At 41.3% G+C, this 20,935-nt stretch overlaps 1 protein-coding gene across 2 annotated transcripts in view; it reads right to left on the reverse strand.

Annotated features, from left to right (window-relative positions):
- ARHGAP32 (Rho GTPase activating protein 32) overlaps positions 1 to 20,935 on the reverse strand; it is a 194,294-nt gene that overhangs the window by 35,207 nt on the left and 138,152 nt on the right. For both annotated transcript variants that reach the window (XM_080649766.1, XM_080649765.1), the window contains one exon: positions 4,608 to 4,689. In XM_080649766.1, the coding sequence (XP_080505892.1) occupies positions 4,608 to 4,689 (82 nt within the window). The remainder of the gene's footprint in view (positions 1 to 4,607; positions 4,690 to 20,935) is intronic.

The following is a 20,935-nucleotide window of genomic DNA, read 5'->3' on the forward strand; positions in this document are numbered from 1 at the left end:
TGGCAGGACCCTGCCAAAGTCTTCCGCTACAGATCAGACTTCCTCTTACCTTCCTCTCTGAATACAGCTCTGAATACAAAATTGTTTGTAATGGTAGGGCACAGTGGGGAAAAACAGTGAACTGATGTGTTTTTAAAATATGAAAGGCCATAGAGAACTCTACTATGCGGCAGGAACAAAAAAAAAACCCATGTTAATCCTGACCAATGCAAAGGCTGTGGAGGTTCCCATTTTACTGGTGTAGGAAATGGGGCTCATGTTTATTCCGAGCGGAGAACTCAAAGCCACCCTCCTTTTGTGAACATTTAAATGAAAAGCACCCCTCCTCCCACCCTTTTCTTGGTCAGTGCTAGAGACTGCAAGGGATGGGGGGCCAGGGCGAGGGAAAAGAAAGCGAAAGCTGAAGAAAAGGCAGAAAGAAGAAGGGGGAGGGGAAATCCATGCTGTAGAAAAGCTATCCTGGGAATACTCAGCACAACTCAATCCCCTCGTGTAACCCAACATACAAACACAGGGCGGGATAAATCTACTCCACAATGGTCTGCAGAATTACTTAATAACAGTAACTTGAACTTGAAGCCCAAAAGGCTGCACTCTCTCTGCCACCTAGAAACGCGTGGTAAGAAAAATGAGCCCTAACCGGTTTGGCTCAGTGGATAGAGCATCGGCCTGCAGACTCAAGGGTCCCAGGTTCGATTCTGGTCAAGGGCATGTACCTGGGTTGCGGGCACATCCCCAGTAGGGGGCGTGCAGGAGGCAGCTGATCGATGTCTCTCTCTCATCGATGTTTCTAACTTTCTATCCCTCTCTCTTCCTCTCTGTAAAAAATCAATAAAATATATTTAAAAGGAAAATGAGTGTGCAAGCTGGTGACATCAGAGTAAGGTCTGTGATCTAGCTCACCAGGATTTGAACAATGCCGGCTTTCTGGTTTTGATACCGTCCTATATAGTTATGTGAGATGTGACAACTGGGAAAAGTTGAGTTTTTTGAGTATATGGGACCTCTGGGCTGCTCTGGCAACTTCCTCTGAGACTATAAATTAGTTCGACATAAGCAGCTAAAATATATGGCAGACTGAAAGGCATTCTGCTCTGTCACTGAATAACTGCTGATGGCACAGGAGAGGTCACCTGTTATTTTTCTCTCATTGTTAGCAAACTGTGTGGATCCTGTGAAGGGCTGTGTAACTTCCACCACCACAGAACAGGCTCAGGCTCCGTGACTTTGAACTCTCCCTGCCTGATGGCGTTTCACGGAGTAATTACACATGGAGACCAGGCTTCCTCATCAGCGTTTATGTTTGTGAGACTCGTCCATGCTGCTGCATACAGCCGTACCCCCTTTCACTTCCCCTGCTGCAGAGAGGTTCACTGAGTGGGCATGCCTTTATTTACCCACTCCTCCACGGACAGACCTTTGAGTTTTTCTAGTTTTTTGACAATTAGGAACAAGGTTGCCATGAACGTTCTATATAGACCTAAGAGTGCATAAAGAATGTTTGTCCCACCAGCGTGGGTATGAGAATTCCCACTGATTTATATCCTTACCAACTTTTGGTGTCACTACTCTTAAATGTTAGCCATTCTGGTGGGTGTGTACATGGGGCAATAAGGTTTTAACTCCATTGCCCTAAAGATTAACAATGTTGAACAGCTTATCGCATGCTTATTGAGCATTTGGGACATTTGCTGTGAAGTACCTGTGCAAGTTTTCAGTCATTTAAAAAAACATCAGTGTATCTGTCCTCTTCTTATTCGCTTCTTTACACAGCCTGGTTGCCTGACTTTTTTCAGATGTGCACACTGCCAATATGTTCCCACTTTGTGATGTGCCTTTCTCACTATCTTAAGAGCATATTAAGACAGTGTTCTGAACTTTAATTTTAATTCCTAAGCTTTTTAATTATGTCTGACTTAAGATCATGAAAATATGGCATGAGGACAGTCTACTGCATTACCTTTCAGTAGTTTTAGCTTTCATATACAGGTGTGTAATTCTCCTGGAAAGGGTTTTGTGTGTGGGGTTAAATAAGGACTAGATCTGTCCAGGTGACGTAACACCATTTACTGAAATGACTGCCTTTTTGACAACGCTGGGCAATGCCACTTCTATTATAAATCAAGGATCAGTGTACACATGTTGGTTTCTGTTCTGTTCCACTGATCTGTCAATCCTATGTCAATATCAGTATCTTAATTAGTGAAGCTTTAACAATAAATCTTGGTATCTATTATAGTAAGTTTCCCACTTTCTTGTTCTTCCAAATGATCTGGAGTATTTCTGGCTCTGCATTTCCATCTACATTTTAGAATCAGTTTTCAATTTCCACAAAAATCTCAACTCAAAGCTTGGGGCATTTATCAGCCACTCCGCCCTCCTGGGCTCTGAGCTCCAATTTCTGTTCCCCCAGCAATGACTCTCTCCACTCTACCAGCAGATACAGGAGGGAAAGAATGTCTCCATCATCACATTCCACCAGATTTCCTTCTGCTTAACCTTACTCAGTACCTGCTTACTGACTTATTCATTCTCAAATGCTTCAAAGAGAGAATTTCATTTCAGTCCAAAATTGCTAACCCTTCTCAAGGAAGGCTTGTCTAAATTCCCTAGTTCCGTGGTCGGCAAACTGCAGCTCGCGAGCCACATGCGGCTCTTTGGCCCCTTGAGTGTGGCTCTTCCACAAAATACCACGGCCTGGGCAAGTCTATTTTGAAGAAGTGGCATTAGAAGAAGTTTAAGTTTAAAAAATTTGGCTCTCAAAAGAAATTTCAATTGTTGTACTGTTGATATTTGGCTCTGTTGACTAATGAGTTTGCCGACCACTGCCCTAGTCCTTCATTTTTAGAAGTTCATACCTCAAGAGTAAGCTTTGCTTTTATTCTGTCTTCAACTTTTCTCCCCCACTGTCCTCACTCTCTCCTTCCCTCTCCCAACTCCTCGTTCTTTCTTTGTGGAGGAAAAGGTAAATAATATCAGAAGATGGGAGAATTCATCTTTGGAGACTATACAAAAAGACCCAATGTTGATCCTAGAAATGAAATGCATGAGATGAGAATGTAAGAACTTATTAGGTGCCTTGAGAGATGCCTACACAGAGGACAGAGTCCGTGAACTCTAAGACAGGTCACTAGAAAGTACCCAGACCTGAAAGAGAGGATGTGTGAGTCAATATCAAAGAACATAACTGACCACTGACGTGTAAAGGCAAAGGGAGACAGAGAATTGCACAAAAGAAATAACTGAAGAGATAATAGTTGAGAGCATGAAGAACTTGAAGAAAGAAATCAATCAATAGACCCACTGCTCAGTAAACTCCAAGCAGGACACGGTGACCCATTCATTTTATTTTTACGTCCACAAGTAATTTAACATTTGGGAATGTTAAGAAGAGCTCCAAAGGGAAATTATTTCCTATCGCCCTTGTTGTGTGGGAATAGAGGGAGCTTTGCGTTTCAGTATCAAACTATAGCTCCATCTCTCAGATCTGGCACCCAGCAGGGACAGATGGCGATGGTAAAAATAAACTGCAGGCAAAGACCGCTTTAAAGTGTGAAACAAGCCTGGGGCTGGCAGAACTCACATGGTCCTTTACAAAATGTATCAAGAAGGCCCATTTCCCCAGGACAACCCCGGGGTGCTGCTCTCAGAAGAGAAGACATGAGCTTTTGAAGGGGTGCTGTCATTCTGAGGCATTACTGATTTAGAATTAAAAATGCCATACAAGTCTATTCATAGAAACCCATTCCCCAGAAACACCAATAACTGATAAACTCGCTCACGTTTTAAAAGCTTCTGGAAGTTATCACAATTAGAAATGTCACTTTCTCATTCAAAACATGAGAAAGTCTTTGATTGATACAGTTTAATACCAATATTAAACTAATTTTTAAAAACTCAATTTACAGTATGTCTCTGAGGCAAAATGATCGAAGATGAGGCTTAATAACTAATAAAAGTTAAGCTTGTAGAGCAAAACTGTGTAAAATAATGTACAAGAAATCACATAAATTTGTGATGTTAAATTGTAATAACTTCAAAGTATTGACCACACTGTCACATGAAAACATTCCAGACTAGATACTCTATAGGATTCGGCAAGATAATATCACCCCCAAAAAACAAAAATTTAATATTGCTTTAATTATTTGTAAAAAAATTCCACATACTTATATAGCACTATACATATGCTATATGAGTCAGATATGCTGTTTAAAATAGTTTTGAAACTCACAAGCAATGATAAACTATACATCCCCTTCATCTATTAAGTTTCAGCTAATCATTCTATTTCCATGTCAGTTCTTTTATCATTTTATTCATTAAGAAGCTATATTCCTACTATATAATTGTAAAAACAAATAATGACATAGCTTAGTGGAGCAAACAGTTCTTTAAAGTTGTCTAAAAGTTTGAATGCGTGTAAACTTTGGTGAAATGACCAATAGAGAAATAGAAAATCTCTTAAAATCAAAGCCACATAAAATTAAAGAATACATATTATGTCCATGAATACAAAGTCTTGCAGAACAAGCTCCGTGCTTGACTAGAAGAGAATCTGTATCTTTAAGCAGCTGGTGAAATACCACGCTGATGAGTGTACTCACCTGGTTTTGGCACTGAGTTGGTCACTGACTGGGGGACTTTCTGATTAATTAACTCCACACAGTGTCCAGGGAAGAGTCCCACCTGAGAAAAGCAGCAAAGAGACGATTCTAAACCAGAGAGCAGAGCCCTGTGTGACCAGCGCCAATTCAATTCCCGTAATGACTCCACAGTCCCTCCCAAAGGACCCTAATAGGCCAAGACTAGATCACAGATGATACCAATTACACAAACAAATAATGAAACAATCTGTTGCTATGAGTTTAGAGCTATGTGTTTTAATTGTCCGAATAGCTAAGTCTGCTTTTTAAGTTTGAGCTTTTAATTTTCCACACTTTTTTTACACCAATTAAAATATTGAGTCTGATACTAACCTCTGCATGTAGTAGTTATCATGTTTACCTCTCAATAATTTACTCTGCTGACATTTCAATCTAGTTGTGTTACTATCTCTACTATGAATTTTTCTATTTATTATCTTCCCTATGATTTTATGGAAACCTACACTAAGCCACATTCACATTTTGTGTACATTTTCTCTTCATTCTTCCACAAATTTCATGTGAAAAAAAGGACAAAACTAAAATAAGTTGGTTAAACAACTGCTCATTTAAAATCCTGGTTCTTACTGTAGTTGAAGAGCTAGTGGTGCATGGATAAGTGGGAAAGCAAGAGAGAGGAAAGAGCCGATCTCCACAGGGGTGACAGAATCTGGCTTTGAGAAACACACCACTTTGACCTGGTAGAATTACTCATGGCCGAGGTCAAATCCTAAGAAGATCAAATCCTGGGAAAATGCTGAGCACCAAGTCACCCAGAGAGACTGTACAGAGCTGCCAACAGAACGGCTACAGAGAGAAGCAGCCGGGAAACAAGAGTAAAAAGGCAATCTTTCCCCATGTTTATTGATGTTTCCTTCGAGGGGAATATAATCGAGCTGCCATGCAGCAGATGTTAAGGCTGAAACATGAAAATCCCATCACTTTGCACATCCCTCTGCTGACAGACTCCGGGGAAGCATGCAATGGTCTCCCAAGACCATGACTCATCCTGGAGCCCGGAGCTGCAGCACTCCCATCTGTGTAAGATTGTTCTCACGCGCTCATTTGCCGCATTACCATTTCAATTTCTGGATCAATATTTTATGGTAGTGCTTAAAATTATAAAGATGGAACCAGCTATCAGGAGCTAAAAGGGGGTTATTAGCAATTACCAGTTTGGTGTGAGAGATGTGAATTTGGGATTGTTTTATTCTATATCACATTTTATTGAACTTCCTATTTAACTAAACAAGCAGAAATTCTTCCAAGCCTGGTTAGAACCAGATAAGAATCAACGTGACAAATCCTCTTCTCTCTTACACAAATCAGTTATTACGAGAGGGCATGTGATATAACAGTTAACAGCACAGCCTCAAGAGTAACAGCACCTGGGGTCAGCTCCTGGACTGCCACTTACTCCACTGGGTTTGTAACAAAGCCTCTCTGGTTCAGTTTACTCATCTAAACATAATTATAGCACCGAGTTCATACAGGTTGTTATAAGAATTAAATGGGTCAGTGTAAGGAAAATACACACAGTAAGCACCCGCTAACTGTTATCCATTATTCTCCCAGGGTGTTGGATGCAAGAAGACCTAGAGGGCTCCAGCTCCTTCCTTAGATGAATACGGCACCTAATACCATCTTTTGCATGTGTGTATCAAGTGTCCTCACTATCAAATATTTCCATAAAAGTCTAATTCAAGTCCATTTATAAACATTTCTGCAATCTGCTATGGAGAAAAGACCAGGCTCTAAACTTAGCGTGCACATTTGCTAAGGCGCTGTGATCTGGAGCAAGTTTCTGATCCTCTGTCTCAGTTTCTTACTCATTTGTAAAAATTGGGATAACATTAGATAATTGTGTGAAAGCAGCTAGCCCAGTTTCTAAATTCAAAGCAGCCAAGGGGAAAAAGACAGTAACCTACAAAGGAAAATCACCTATCAAAAGACACAGAGTAGCAGAATAGATATTTTTTAAAAAAACAATAACAAAAAAAAAACCCAGGACCCAACTACACGCTGCCTTCAGGAGACCCTTCTCAGCTACAAAAGCAAACATAAGCTCAATGTGAATGGGTGGAAGATGATGCTCCAAGCAAATGGTATCCAGAGTAAAGAAAATGCAGTCATATATATATCAAACAAAGTAGATTTCATGACCAAAAAAGGTAAAAGAGACAAATATGGACATGTTATAAGGATAAAGGGGACAATCCATCAAGAAGGTATAACATTTACTAATATATAAGCACCTGCCCTAGCCAGTTTTGCTCAGTGGTTAGACTGTCAGCCCACAGACAGAAGGGTTCTCTCTCTCTCTGTCTCTCCCCTTCCACTCTCTCTAAAAATCAATGGAGCTTAGTTGGCGTGACTCAGTGGTTGAGCATCAGCCTGTGAACCAGAAGTTCACAGTTGATTCCCATTCAGGGCATATGCCTGGGTTGTGAGCTTGATCCCCAGTGTGGGGCATGCAGGAGGCAGCCAATCAATGATGTTTCTATCTCTCTCTCCCTCTCTCTTCCTTTCTGAAATCAATAAAAATATATCTTTTAAAAATCAATGGAAAAATATCCTTGGGTGAGGATTAACAAAACACAACAACGACAAAAAAAAAATATATATATATATATATATATATATATATATATATATATATATATATGCATGCAACTTTGAAGCATGAAAATATATAAAACTATTATTAATAGACCTAAAGGGAGAGATTGTTAATGGATAGGTCATCCAGACAGAGTCCACATGGAAACACTGGCCTTAAATGACCCAGAGCAGTTGGACTTAGTAGATGTATTAGACATTTCCATACAAAACAACAGAACGCACATTCTTCTCAAGTGCACATGGGACATTCTCAAGGACAGACCATATGTTGGGACAGAAGACAAATCTAATAAATTTAAGAAGACTAAAATCATAACAAGCATCCAGTGTGATCAAAATGGTATGAAACTAGAAATCAACTACAGGAAGGAAGCTGGAAAAATCACAAACATGTGGAGATTAAACAACATGCTACAGAACAACTACTGGCTCAAAGAAGAAGTAAAAGAAAAACTCAAAAGATACATAGATCCAATGAAAATGAAAATATGGCATACTATAATTCCTGGGATGCAGCAAAAGCAGTACTAGAGGGAATTTATAGCAATACAGGCCTACTTCAAGAAACCAGGAAATATACAAATAAAAACCTAACATTACACCTTAAGGAGGTAGAAAAAGAACAAACCCCATCACTGGCCAGTTTAGGTCAGTGGTTGGAGTGTCGGACAGTGGACCAAAGTGTAAATGTTTAACAACAGGCTCTTCATGGGGGGAAGGCCTTGATTTGTGGAGTTTGCAGTGTTTACAGTGTGAACACTCCCACCTTGGCTGGTTTGGAGCTGCCAGCCTAACACAACTGGATGCGGAGTTGGGAAGAGATGCAGGACAGCCTGATGTGCAGTATTTTTACCAAATAGTGCATGAGGCGGAAGTAATCAGCAGAGATACCAGTCAAGTAGCTAGCATGTCTTTAGTATTTATTCCCTTTGTGTTTAATAATAATTCATTTACCTGTAAATGTATGTGCTTTAAGGTTTAATAATGGCTAGGTTTAATAACTGTCCTACAAAATTCCTAACAATCACACCACTGGCTCCAGCTCACCACTAATCTATTCTACTTCTAGGTCCTGCGCCTGCCCTGGAAATAGGCTCTGAGCAGCTTGACAAGAATCCACGCTAGGAGAACAAGGAAGGAACGAAAAGGAAACAGGCCATGTCCTGATTCTTCTCATCTTTGACCTCGAGGATACGCTCACATTAGAAAGAACACAGGTTCGGCTACAAAAATGAAGGCACTGTAAGCCATTTTGGTACAACCTAGAGGAAGTATTGGATACGAAGCTACTGCAATAAAATAAGCCTAGAGCCTCGGGAGCAGTGGGAAGGTAAAGAGATCGCTACATAAGGAGGAAGCCTACGCCTAACTGTGGGCTGTCACCAACCAAAATCTAAAAAGGAATTTCAACATCGCAATGTGCTTACCGCTAAACTTTGTCAGAAATTCCTGCTTTAATGGTTTATTTATTTAGTTTACAGCTAGTGAAACTTTAGGGCTGTTAGCATCACAAAATATTTTTTTAATTAAGCTTAGTCATGTACTGCTCTTGCTTCTAGGGATATGCAGGCATTTTCATCAGTGGAAACCGTTTGGCCTCAGAGTTTCCAAGTTCCTCATTTTCTGACAACAGCTTCCTACCTAGTCAGGTCTCTAATGTTCACATTCCATTATGAGTGAAGTTCAAGTTCAGAGACTTCCCATCCCCTGCCTTTCTGTACTCCACCCCCAACACAGTGCCTACCTCCCTTCAGATCTCTTTGCTTTTATAGCCAGGATGAACCCTGTGATTGATCACTTGAAGTTTTTGAAAAATCAGTACCCTTCATTCCCTTGCAATATTACCCTTCTGCCAAACCAATCCAGCAAAGCAAAACGGAGTCAACTGGAGATTGCATGCCTCTCTATTGCTGGAGAAAAAAATCATATCACTGAGGAGATTCAAACAGAGACAAATTCATAAGTCTCTCACCTGGACATGCCCATTATGTCTCTCTCCCCACTTCCCAGACTTACTCAGAGAACCCCTGCTCTTTGGGGTCTCCATCCAGTCTTGACCAGACCACAAGTTAAAGAGTCAATCAGTCTGTCTCTTAAGATTTGTAACTAAATCAGAATTTTTTAAAATATATTTTTATTGACTTCAGAGAGGAAGGGAGAGGGAGAGAGAGATAGAAACATCAATGATGAGAGAGAATCATTGATCAGCTGCCTCCTACGCACCTCCTACTGGGGGATTGAGCCCACAACCTGGGCATGTGCCCTTGACCAGAATCAAACCCAGGACCCTTCAGTCCACAGGTGGACACTCTATCCACTGAGCCAAACTAGCTAGGGCACTAAGTGAGAATTTTTAGTCATCTCCATTGAGTTGTTATAACTAAAAAAAATATATTTAAAAAAAAAAAAAAAAAAAAAGAGGATGAGGCCAAGAAGCTGTAGCTGCTATGAAGCAAAATGTAGAAGCAAATTCCCTCAGTTCCTTACTTCCCAGTTTCTGGTTCCATTTGCTTGTGGCCTAATCATTCTTGCACTGGGTTTTTTAAAGATAGTCCTATTTATACCTCCCCTGCTCCTCACTCCCCCACTCACACCCCCAAAATACCACATTGCTGCTGGTTTCTTTGCCTGATTTATACTTCTCTAAACCTGAAATGCCAGCTCCCTAATTTCCACTCTTGAAAATATTACTCTTGCAATAGAACATACATTCTTGAGACTCAGAAACAAGGTCAGGGATCAGGATATAAATTTGGGAGTTGGGCATATAGATGGCATTTTAAGCTAAGAAAGTGAATAAGACAGTCTAGGACAAAGAGGGTAGAATGAGAAGGCAGTCCAACCCTAAACTTTCAGGTCCAGTAGAGGAGGATGTGATGCGAAAGAAGACTGAGGAGATAGGAGGAACTGTAAGAGTGTGGTGTCGTGTCCACCAATAGAAGGACGTGTCAGGAAAAGATTAATCAAATACTGATGAGAGTTTAAGTAAAAGGAGTAATGAAATATCATTTTTGCATGAAGCCAAACAGAGGCCACTGATGCAAGAGAAGAAAACACTCTCTTGATATCGTAGCTGTATACTGAGTGGCCAGATTATTATGATCTCTGAAAGCATAATAATCTGGCCACTCAGTACATATATATATTAGAGGCCTGGTGCATGAATTCGTGCATAGGTGGGGTCTGGCCAGCCTGGCCAGGGGGTGGGGACATGGGCGGTTGGCCGGCCTGCCCGCTGGTCGAACTCCTGGTCGAGGGGACAATTTGCATATGAGCCTTTTATTATATAGGATATACACTGAGTGGCCAGATTATTATGCGTTCAGAGATCATAATAATCTGGCCACTCAGTGTACAGTAAGTCTTCAATTAGGGTTCGTTTAGTTCTCCAACTTTTTCTTCTTTTTAAGATCTGTTTTGGTTGTTCTAGTCCTTTGCATTTCATATGAATTGTTTCATCTGCTTATCAATTTCTACAAAAGAAGTTTGCTGAGATTTTTACTGGGATCAATTTAGGGAGAAATTACACCTCAGCAACATAAAGATGTCCCATACATGGGGTGAATCTCTCCATTTATTTGGATACTAGAGGCCCGATGCACGAAATTCGTGTAAGAGTAGGCCTTCCATCCCCCGGCTGCCGGCACCAGCTTCCTTCTGGCACCCATGACCTGGCTCGCAGCCCTGGCTGCATCCGGAAGGTCGTCGGGTCTAATTAGCATATTACGCTTTTATTATTATAGATTCTTTGACTTCTCCCAGAAATGTTGTACTGTTTTCAGTAAACAGATCTTTCATTTCTTTTTTCAGATACATCCCTAAGTATTTCATATATTAATGCTATTATAAATGGGTTTTATTATATTTTCTGATTGATATTAATGCTGCTAATCTATAACAAGATTCTCACACAGTTGTCCCAGTATTTATATTTTAAATATATATTGTGTATTTTAAATACATAAATTACTTTCCTTTTTCTTCATTGTATTATATGTGAAAAATTACGCTGCCTTTTTTGAAACTGTGTTTGTAGGTAGTTATTTCATTTGTACATTTATATCATTTGTACATCTCACTTCAGAATCTTAAAGAAGGAGTTTAGAAAATATTTAGCATAACAAAAGCGTTATAAAAGTTGATGAGGTTAAGAACTATTGCTCTGAGCCATTTAGTAAATAGTTTTCATGAAACTGAATGTTAAGCATCATTTGGTAGGACACATTCTGATGCTATAAATTAACAAAAAGCTATCAAGGAACAAAGTTATATCTATGGCAGCTGCTAATGGCACCACTAAGAAAAATAAAACCAGCAACAAGAAATATAGAAGAAAGTAGCTTAAGAAAATGTACATATTTTTGTGATTCAAGGAGGGAAAAATACAACATTGGAACTCTCCAACCTTGTGTTCTGGTCGTGGCTACACCACTACCTACTGTCTTTGTGAGTCAGAACAATATATCTAAATTCCTTTGTCTCTGGAATTCTATAATTTTTAAATGACAGTTTAGGCCCAAATGATCCACTATCTTCTTCTTCACTACAGAAACCCATGACTCACACAAGTAGACAAGTAGAAGCCACAACTGGTTCTTCAACTGACTTCTATGACCTGTTCTTTGCCCAGAATCCCTAGCTTTCTAAGCTCTGACACTAAACAGCAGAGTAACACTGGCGAGTTGTTTAACCCTTGTCTGCTCCCGTTTTCTCATCAGTAAAACAGAGATAATAATGGTACCTCTGAGTTGTGAGAACTAAAGGCTAAAACACTTAGAACAGCTCGCCCAGAAAGTGTTATAAGTTACTTCTATTTGTAGTGTCACATACTTCCTCTTCCCTTGAAATTATATAACATTACAGATGAAAAATTACAGTACACGAATCCCCGTCAATGAACTGGAAAGGAAATATTCTGCTCTATTTAATTTTGAGTAATGAAAAGTGCAGCTTTGGATTCCGCAATACAGATGATGGGCTTTATATAAATAACCAGGCAAACGGCCTTCTTCCCTTCAACTACTATAAATGGGCAAGGTTTCCGAATATCTCCATTTCGCCTAAAGAATACTTTTCTGAAAATAAGTTATTTGAAACCACATTAAACTCCTGAGATAAGAAAAATTTTATTGTCCAAGAATTGCTTCTCTGAGACTTGTCCACAAAAGCGCTTACAGAACAGCTTGCTGTAACTGTGAAATAAAATAAATAGCTGGTCCTTGACCACCCGGTGGAGAACCAGGGGAAGGCGAGCTGCGTGAAATTCTGCCCATCTCTCAACGAAATGTATCCACTAGGCCAGTGGTCGGCAAACTCATTAGTCAACAGAGCCAAATATCAACAGTACAATGATTGAAATTTCTTTTGAGAGCCAAATTTTTTAAACTTAAACTTCTTCGAATGCCAATTCTTCAAAATAGACTCGCCCAGGCCGTGGTATTTTGTGGAAGAGCCACACTCAAGGGGCCAAAGAGCCACATGTGGCTCGCGAGCCTCAGTTCGCTGGCCACGGCACTAGGTGCATCTCCCAAATGTGTTAGAAGGAAGATGTTTCTGGGGGAGAAGAGAACATTGGCCAAACTGTGTTTGATTTCTTGTTTGAGCTGGGCACAGGATACACAGCGGGAGGCTAGGTCAGCGGTTCTCACATTTTGCCCTTCATCTGAGGAACTTGATAAAATTCAGATCCTGTCCCCCATCCCATCCCCTCCCCCAAGATTCTGATTAGGAATATCTAGCTGTAGCATGGTTCTTAGCTCCTTCTGACGCTTGTGGCTCCCAGAGAAAACAGACAAACCAAGACATCAGCCTGGTACACCTGTGTGATGCCTTTGACCTACCAAGAGAAGGCTTTTCACACACTCACCTCCTGTTTCCAACAGGAGTCTACAGGCAGCCACAAAAGCCGATGCCATTTAGTAATAAAAAAAAAAAAAAAAAAAAAAAAGCAAAGTGTATTTTTTTGGCTAAAGTACATTATATGATGAAACACCTCAGAAAACAAAAGATTCAATACCCCTTAGGAGACAAAAAAAATAAAGAACAGATTTCAGAATTTCAAATTAATATAGTGAATATAACACTTCCTACTCGCAGAGTTTAAGAAAAGACACGGAGTCATGGTATAATTTAAACACAGGGATGAACTAATCCTTCTGTTCCCACCGCTAAATGATGGCTTAGGCCAGTGGTCGGCAAACTCATTAGTCAACAGAGCCAAATATCAACAGTACAACGATTGAAATTTCTTTTGAGAGACAAATTTTTTAAACTTAAACTTCTTCTAATGCCACTTCTTCAAAATAGACTCGCCCAGGCCATGGTATTTTGTAGAAGAGCCACACTCAAGGGGCCAAAGAGCCGCATGTGGCTCACGAGCCGCAGTTTGCCGACCACTGGCTTAGGCTAAAGCAACACACAGACTAGAACTTGGCAAATGCTGATCTCTATCAAGCACAGGCTGACTCGGAGTTTACCTATAGCACAGAGTCAGAGCCGAGTCTAGGAGACTGGACTGAGGAACACCTAGACCGGAATCCCATCCCACAACCACTGAGACAGAACTGAGGGGATTAGGTCCTGGGGTTTTATATTTAACATGTTCCCCTGGTGATTCTTAAATACTCTACAGTTTGAGAATCTGGAGAAGGGAGAACAGAGAGAAGTATTGGTAATGGAAGGATGAAGATGGCAGTATAGCACCTTTGGTATATCAGTCAGTGCTTTTCCTTGGACCGACTTATTTGCAAACTAAGACAACAATGCAACACCACTACCCAGCCATTAGGATGGCTAAAATCCAAACAACGGGCAGCTATCAAATGCTGGGGAGAATGCCGAGCAGCAGCATCGCTATAGAGATGTAAGGTGCTACAACCATGCTGAAAGACGGCTGGGTTTCTCACAAAGCTAAGCAGAGCCTTCGCATAGGACCCAGCAACTGCACTCCTGGGCATTCGCCCAACGGAGCTGAAAACTTATATCCACACAAAATCCTGCACATGGGTGTTTACATTTAGAACAGCGTTACTCATAATCGCCCCAAACAGGAAGAAACCAAGAAGTCCTTTAATAATAAACTCCGGCACATCCGTAACAGTGAATATTAGATAGTGATTTAAAAAAGAGAGAGAGATAGACCATCAAGCCCTAGCGAGTGTGGCTCGGTTGGCTGGAGCATCGTACCAGTGCACTGAAAGGTGGTGGGTTCAGTTGCCAGTCAGGGCACATGGAGGCTGTGGGTTCTATTCCCAGTCAGGGTACATGCCCAGGCTGCGGGTGTAATCCCTGGTCCCGGAGCGTATGGCAGGCAACTGATTGATGTTCCTCTCTCACATCCATCTTTCCCTCTCTTTCCCTCTCTCTCTCTTAAGTCAATCAATCAATCAATCATATTTTAAAAAGAGATTGGCAAGTCATACAAAGATATGAAGAAAGCTTAAATGCATTTTGCTGGGTTTGAAAAAGCAACTTCCTGTAGAATTCCAACCATACGATGTTTCACAAAAGGCAAAGCCACACAGACAGGAAGTGATCAGTGGTTTTCAGGGTCAGGAGGAGAGTAAGTGGCACACGGGGCATTTTGTTCAGTGACTTAGAAAGCAAGATGTTCCTAACAGGGAAAACTGTGTATGTGTGGGGAGGTATTATATGAAACTGTGCATTACCTACTCAATTACTCTGTAAATCTGCACTAAAATCTAAGGCCTATTATTCATTTTGTAAAATAATAATAAAATAAAGCCACAGCCCAGCAGCGGTGCGGCATCAGTTGCCACACCTAGTCATGCCCTGACAGCAGGCTGAGAGGGAATAAGCCACCGTGGGACCGAGACAAAAGACCAAGTGGAGTCCATGTGAGATGTCAGAGCACACCAGGTGGCGCGGACCTGCCGGTGGGGACACCTGGGACCCGCGTGTCGATGGCGCGCTGTGAGGCTGTGAGAGCGGCACGCCTCAGTCTCCTCCACCTGGGAAGCAGCGGCCACATGCTAGCTCCCGTCACACTCTGGGGAGTGGTCTGCTTTCACTGGTCTCGATCCTCAGGAAGACCACCGGCCACGCCACCGCAAGGCCAATCCAAGCCCTGTCTCCTCCCGCACTATCAGGAAAGACAGGCTTCCTGTCTCTGTGCTTGCTCCTGGGTCTACTCACAGAGCCCAGTGTACAGAGTCCATCTGCGGGACCAGAACCGGTCAAGCTGGCCATCCAGTCTCACGGCTATTCCATGTCTGGCCAGTCAGCCTGGGGCATGTGGACATCCTGTCCTCAGAAGACATACACAAGACTCAGCACTCAAAAGCCACCTCCTCTAGGACCTTGCAGGGAGCTGTCTGGGCGCTAAGCCTCCACTCTTCTGCGAGGTCCCAAGGAGAGCACCAGGGCCTGCCTGTCCCTTTGTACTGCTTCAGGGCACAGTGCCCAGTGCCATGGAGGCCTTCTGTCATGAATGAAACAAAGGCCTGACACCAGCCTGTGAGCTCGAGGTGGGCAACTTCTGAGACGCTGCTCGGCCTCCTCCGTGCCGGGACAGCAGGGGGGCGAAGCACCCACTGCTTTGCAGTCCACAGTTGCTTAATCTTTGTAACATTCTAGTCTGCAGTCATGGCCAATGCCCCCAAGCTCTGCCCACCCTCGGCCTAGGGCCAGCCTGGCTCAGGGAGGGCCCTGCTGCTTATCAAGTCTGCCTGAGAGTCCCTGACCGCCTTCACACCAGCCCCAAAGGAGACCTCAACCACCTAGCCATTCATGACTGGTTGAAACCTCTTCGTATTTCAAAGCCCCAACCCCCAGTATCTCAAAATATATTTGAAGGTAGGGCCTTTAAAAAGGCAATTAAAGTTAAATGAGGTCCTTTAGATGTGTCCATTCTAATCTGCCTGCTGTCCTTCTAAGATGAAATTAGGGTACAGGGACAAAGACATTGAATATGTGTGCACACAGAGGAAAGAAAAAAATGCATGTGAGGGCAGCAAAAAGGGGACCACCTGAAAGCCAAGCAGAGAGGGTTCAGAAGAAACCGACCTGGCAATAACCCTGACCTTGGACTTCCAGCCTCCCGAAGGCTGAGAAAGTAAACTTCTGTTGTTTAAGTCTCTCCGCCTGTAGTTAGTGGTATGGTAGTCCCAGCAAGTAGATGAACCTTAGAAACAAAGTGATCTCACAAAAATAAAGATGATGATTATTCACATTCTGAATCTATATCATCCATCTACATCAGAATATATGAAACATGCCCTAACTGGTTTGGCTCAGTGGATAGAGCGTCAGCCTGCGGACTGAGGGGTCCCGGGTTCGATTCTGGTCAAGGGCATGTACCTTGGTTGCGGGCACATGCCCAGTGGGGAGTGTGCACGAGGCGGCTGATCGATGTTTCTCTCTCACCGATGTTTCTAACTCTCTATCCCTCTCCCTTCCTCTCTTTAAAAAAATCAATAAAATATATATTTAAAAAAAAAAAAAGAATATATGAAACACCAGGAATTCAGACAATTTACATTACAGAAATTTTAAAAATCAAATTCACCCTTCTAAAAGGAGTCACATAAAAAATGTTCTTATATAAAGAACAAGTTTATCTAATAATCCCTTTAGCATGTAAACTGGCTTTTTTTTGGGGGGGGGGCATTTTTATCCTGAATAATCAACTGAAGACTAGCTGGAGAGAACCTTGATAACCAAGGATGGAAAGTGGAGACTTCACAGAGACTGGTAGGAAGGGAGGAGGCACAAAAGAGCTGGCCAGGCTCCCACAGACAGCAACTGAAGTTCTGAAGAACTGTCTCAGACGTGGGGGTTGCCACTGAGAACTCTGGGATCTAATCCCCAAGCGGGGCCCCCCAGCAGAGAGAACCAGAACGGAGAAAGGTGCCACATAACATCTGACTATGAAATGCTGCAGAGTTACTGTCTATCAGGGATAGATGGCTGGAAATGCAGTCACCCTCTTAAAGGGCCAACACACAAAATTTTGTGTGCAGCCACTCACCTTGGGCTGTGGCAGAGGGAGGACAGTGTTGACTGGAGATATGTGAACAGAAGCCAGGGTTGGGGGCTCTAGGTTTAGATCTTGTAAGGTAGTCACCCCAGTTTCCTGTGCTGAGTCATTCCCTCACATGGTAGAGGTCATCTTTCCAGGCAGACCTTTGCTATCCAGGAGGTTTTTGCCTGGGAGGAAGACAGTTGACCCACCCTATTGGGAAACTTCTGGCCACACCTGTGGATGATTGCCTGAGGGCTACTCAAGACTAAATCTAATCAGTCTGCAGGCAGAGGCAGGTCTCTGGAGGCTTTGAGTCTTTGCCAGATCTAATTAGTTAGAAACAGCTGTCTTTCACTAGAGACTGGGAGGCATAGCAGATCTACCTATTACATAGACACAAACCCAAACAGGCATCCAAAATGGGGAGACCAAAAAACAACCCCCAAATGAAAATTATCCAGAAGAAGAGATGAATGAAATGGAGATAACAAGTTTATCTGATATAGAGTTCAGAATAATGATGGTAAAGATGCTCAACAGCATGAGAAAACATGCAGTAACTATGAAAAAGGAACAGTCGGAAATAAAGAATTACACAGCTCTAATAAAGAACACATTAGAAGGAATACACAGCAGATTAGGGGAAGCTGAGAATTGAATCAGTAAATTAGAAGACAAGGTTGAAAAAAATCACTCAAGCAGAGAACCAAAAAGAAAAAAAAAAAAAACTATTAAAAAACAGGAGGACAGCTTAAGGGAGCTATGGGACAACATGAAACATAACAATATTCTCATAATAAATGTGAAAGAAGGGGAAGAAAGTGAGCAAGGGATAGAGAACATGTTTGAAGAAATAATGGCAGAAAACTTCCCTAATCTGATGAAGGAAAAAGTCACACAAGTTCAGGAGGCACAGAAAGTCCCAAGCAAGAACACAAACAGGCCCATGCCCAGAGACATCAGAATAAAAATGCCAAAAATTAAAGACAAAGAGAGAATCTTAAAGTCAACAAGAGAAAAGCAATTTGTTTCCTACAAAGGATCCCCATAAGGCTGTCAGCTGATTTCTCATCAGAAATTCTATAGGTCAGAAGGGAATGGCAAGAAGTACTCAAGGTAATGAAAAGCAAGGATCTGAAACCAAGATTACTATATCCAGCAAGGCTATCATTCAAAATAGGTGGTGAAATAAAGAGCTTTCCAGACAAAAAAAAAAAAAAAAAAGCTAAAGGAGTTTATCACCACCAACCCAGAACTGCAAGAAATGTTAAAGGGACTGCTGTAATGAGAAGAAGAATTAGAAAGAAACCTTTAACTGGCTTTATAAAAAGCATTGTTTTTATTGATTTTTAGAGAGCTAGATAGAAACACCAATGAACAAGAAACATTGATTGACTGCCTCCTGCAAGGCCCCGACCGGGGATGAAGCCTGCAACCTGAAACTCTGGCACGTGCCCTGACCGGGAATCGAACTGGCTACCTCTTGATGCATGGGTCGATACTCAACTACTTAACCACACCGGCTGGGCTTAAGTGGCTTTGAAAAGTTCAAATTATAAACTAGCCTTTGATATAATATATCCACCACAAAAAAAATAAGGAGTACTAATAACCTAAACTAGTGGTTTTCCAGCAGTGTTACCGTATACACTCCACGGAGGCCCCGGTGGGATGTCACAGGAGGTCTAAGAGAGGTCAACCAGGCATGTTCCACGGGGCATGAGGCCCAGGGTGCCTGACCAAACTAATCAGGGCAGCTCCCCGATACATGTGAGGTTCAATGTAAGTTCTGTTTGATGAAAAGTTCCACTGTTGTTGTTTTTTTTATTATGAAAACCAGTGGACTAAGCCATTATTCCAGTTATTTCAAACTTAAAACTCAGGATAGTAAAAGGATCTGATCTGTAATTATCATATACAGAGGTCCTGGAATAACAGGGTTTCATTCAATGTCATTTCATTTCGTTATAAAGTTGGTGAGATGCCGAGGAACATAACTGCTTATATCAATTAGCCTGTGGTAAAACAAGCTTTGTTATAGAGTTTCAATTGAAGTCCCAGAACCTATTGACAAGAACACATGGGAAGTGAGGACTGATAACCGTACGTGGAGTAAATGACTATTATCTCTCTCTCTCAACAGAACATCTGAGAAGAGATCAGCATATGCTCACAATTTTACCTAACAGGAGTAAACACTGTCACAAATAACCTGAAGAGGAGTTTTTCCAGATACAAGGTACTAGTCATCATGTACAAATGTAACCCCTGGTAACAGCAAAGTTTCCACTAGCAGCCTGAATGTTTTGCAGTCCACAATTGCTTAATCTTTGTAACATTCCTGTTGACTGCAAAGAAAAGATGTTTCTTCTCTAGAGTAGGTAAGTGAGGTGGAGAAGATCAATAACAGGCAAGTCAATGTAGAAATCACGCTCAATGTTCTTCAGTCAATGTGACTAAGCAGCCTCGATTTGAGTCCCTAGTCCAGGGGTGAGGAACGTCGGGCCCACGGGCCGTAGTAGGCCCACAAAATCATTTGGTCTGGCCCTGCCAAGGCATTAGGGGTGAGTTAATTAAATGACTGACCAAATATAACAGGCTAATTCTTAAGCTGATAATTTTGGATGGCCCACAAATGATGCTATAAATATCCAAGTGGCCCTTGGCAGAAAAAGGTTCTCCATCACTTACTTACTGATCTGGCATCTTGGTTGTTTAGTAATCCTCTCGAAACTGTATCCTCTCCATAAAATGGGGATAGCAACTACCATGACGTTTTTCAAAGATTAAAGAAAACATGTATGAAGACCCTCGCAATACTTTGCACATAACTGATGCTTTAACACGTGTCTTTCCATGCACACCCCCCTGCAATAAACCATAATAAGATGCACTTACAAATGAACTACTGTTTAGGAACAGCAAGGAAGAGTGGATTCGGTCCTTAAAGTACTAGATTCCTTTTTTAAATGAAGTTTTGACATTTAAGACCCGTTCCTGGTTTTATGGGTGCTCCACAGTCCAAATCACAGGCATATTCCAACATGATCTAAACAGATAAGACTCCCCTTTCCAAGACCAATCAGGATGAAAAGACAGCATTTGTAATATTTAAAAAAACACCTTTCATTATCAATTACAAATCAATTCTTAAAGTTTAAAAGCCCTGTATTTATTTTAAATAATTTGTTTTGGCAATTAACTAGTTGCTTTTAACTAGTTGCTTTATCCTAATTTCTTTTTTAAAAATTTAGTTTGTTTAGGCAATAAACTAATTTGTGTGACTCTAAATAAAAGAGTTTGGGAGATAAATCTGTACCTAACATAGACTCACTACTTCATACATGTTTGTTATATGAAAGAAGGAAAAACCTGCTAATATTTTTACAGTCAACGAACTGAAATGTTTTGGACTTTAATTTCTTCTTAATTAGAGAGTTTCACTTCGAATCCTTCTAGAAAGCAAGTGAGTTATCTAAGATTTTAAGAAAGGTAACAATATCTAGGCCAAGAAATAACTGTCATTTTAAAGCCAAATATACTTTTTATCATCTCTGAGATCCTAAAGTTTATATCTCATTTCCATGAACATGGAGAACTGATCCCTTAATAGAAAAAAGATAACCCCAGCCTTCTATGTACCTTTATATTCAATCAAAGGTACCAATTATTCTTAGCAATCTAG

The sequence above is a fragment of the Plecotus auritus genome, assembly GCF_963455305.1.
Source record: "Plecotus auritus genome assembly, chromosome: 13".
Taxonomy (NCBI): Eukaryota; Metazoa; Chordata; class Mammalia; order Chiroptera; family Vespertilionidae; genus Plecotus; species Plecotus auritus.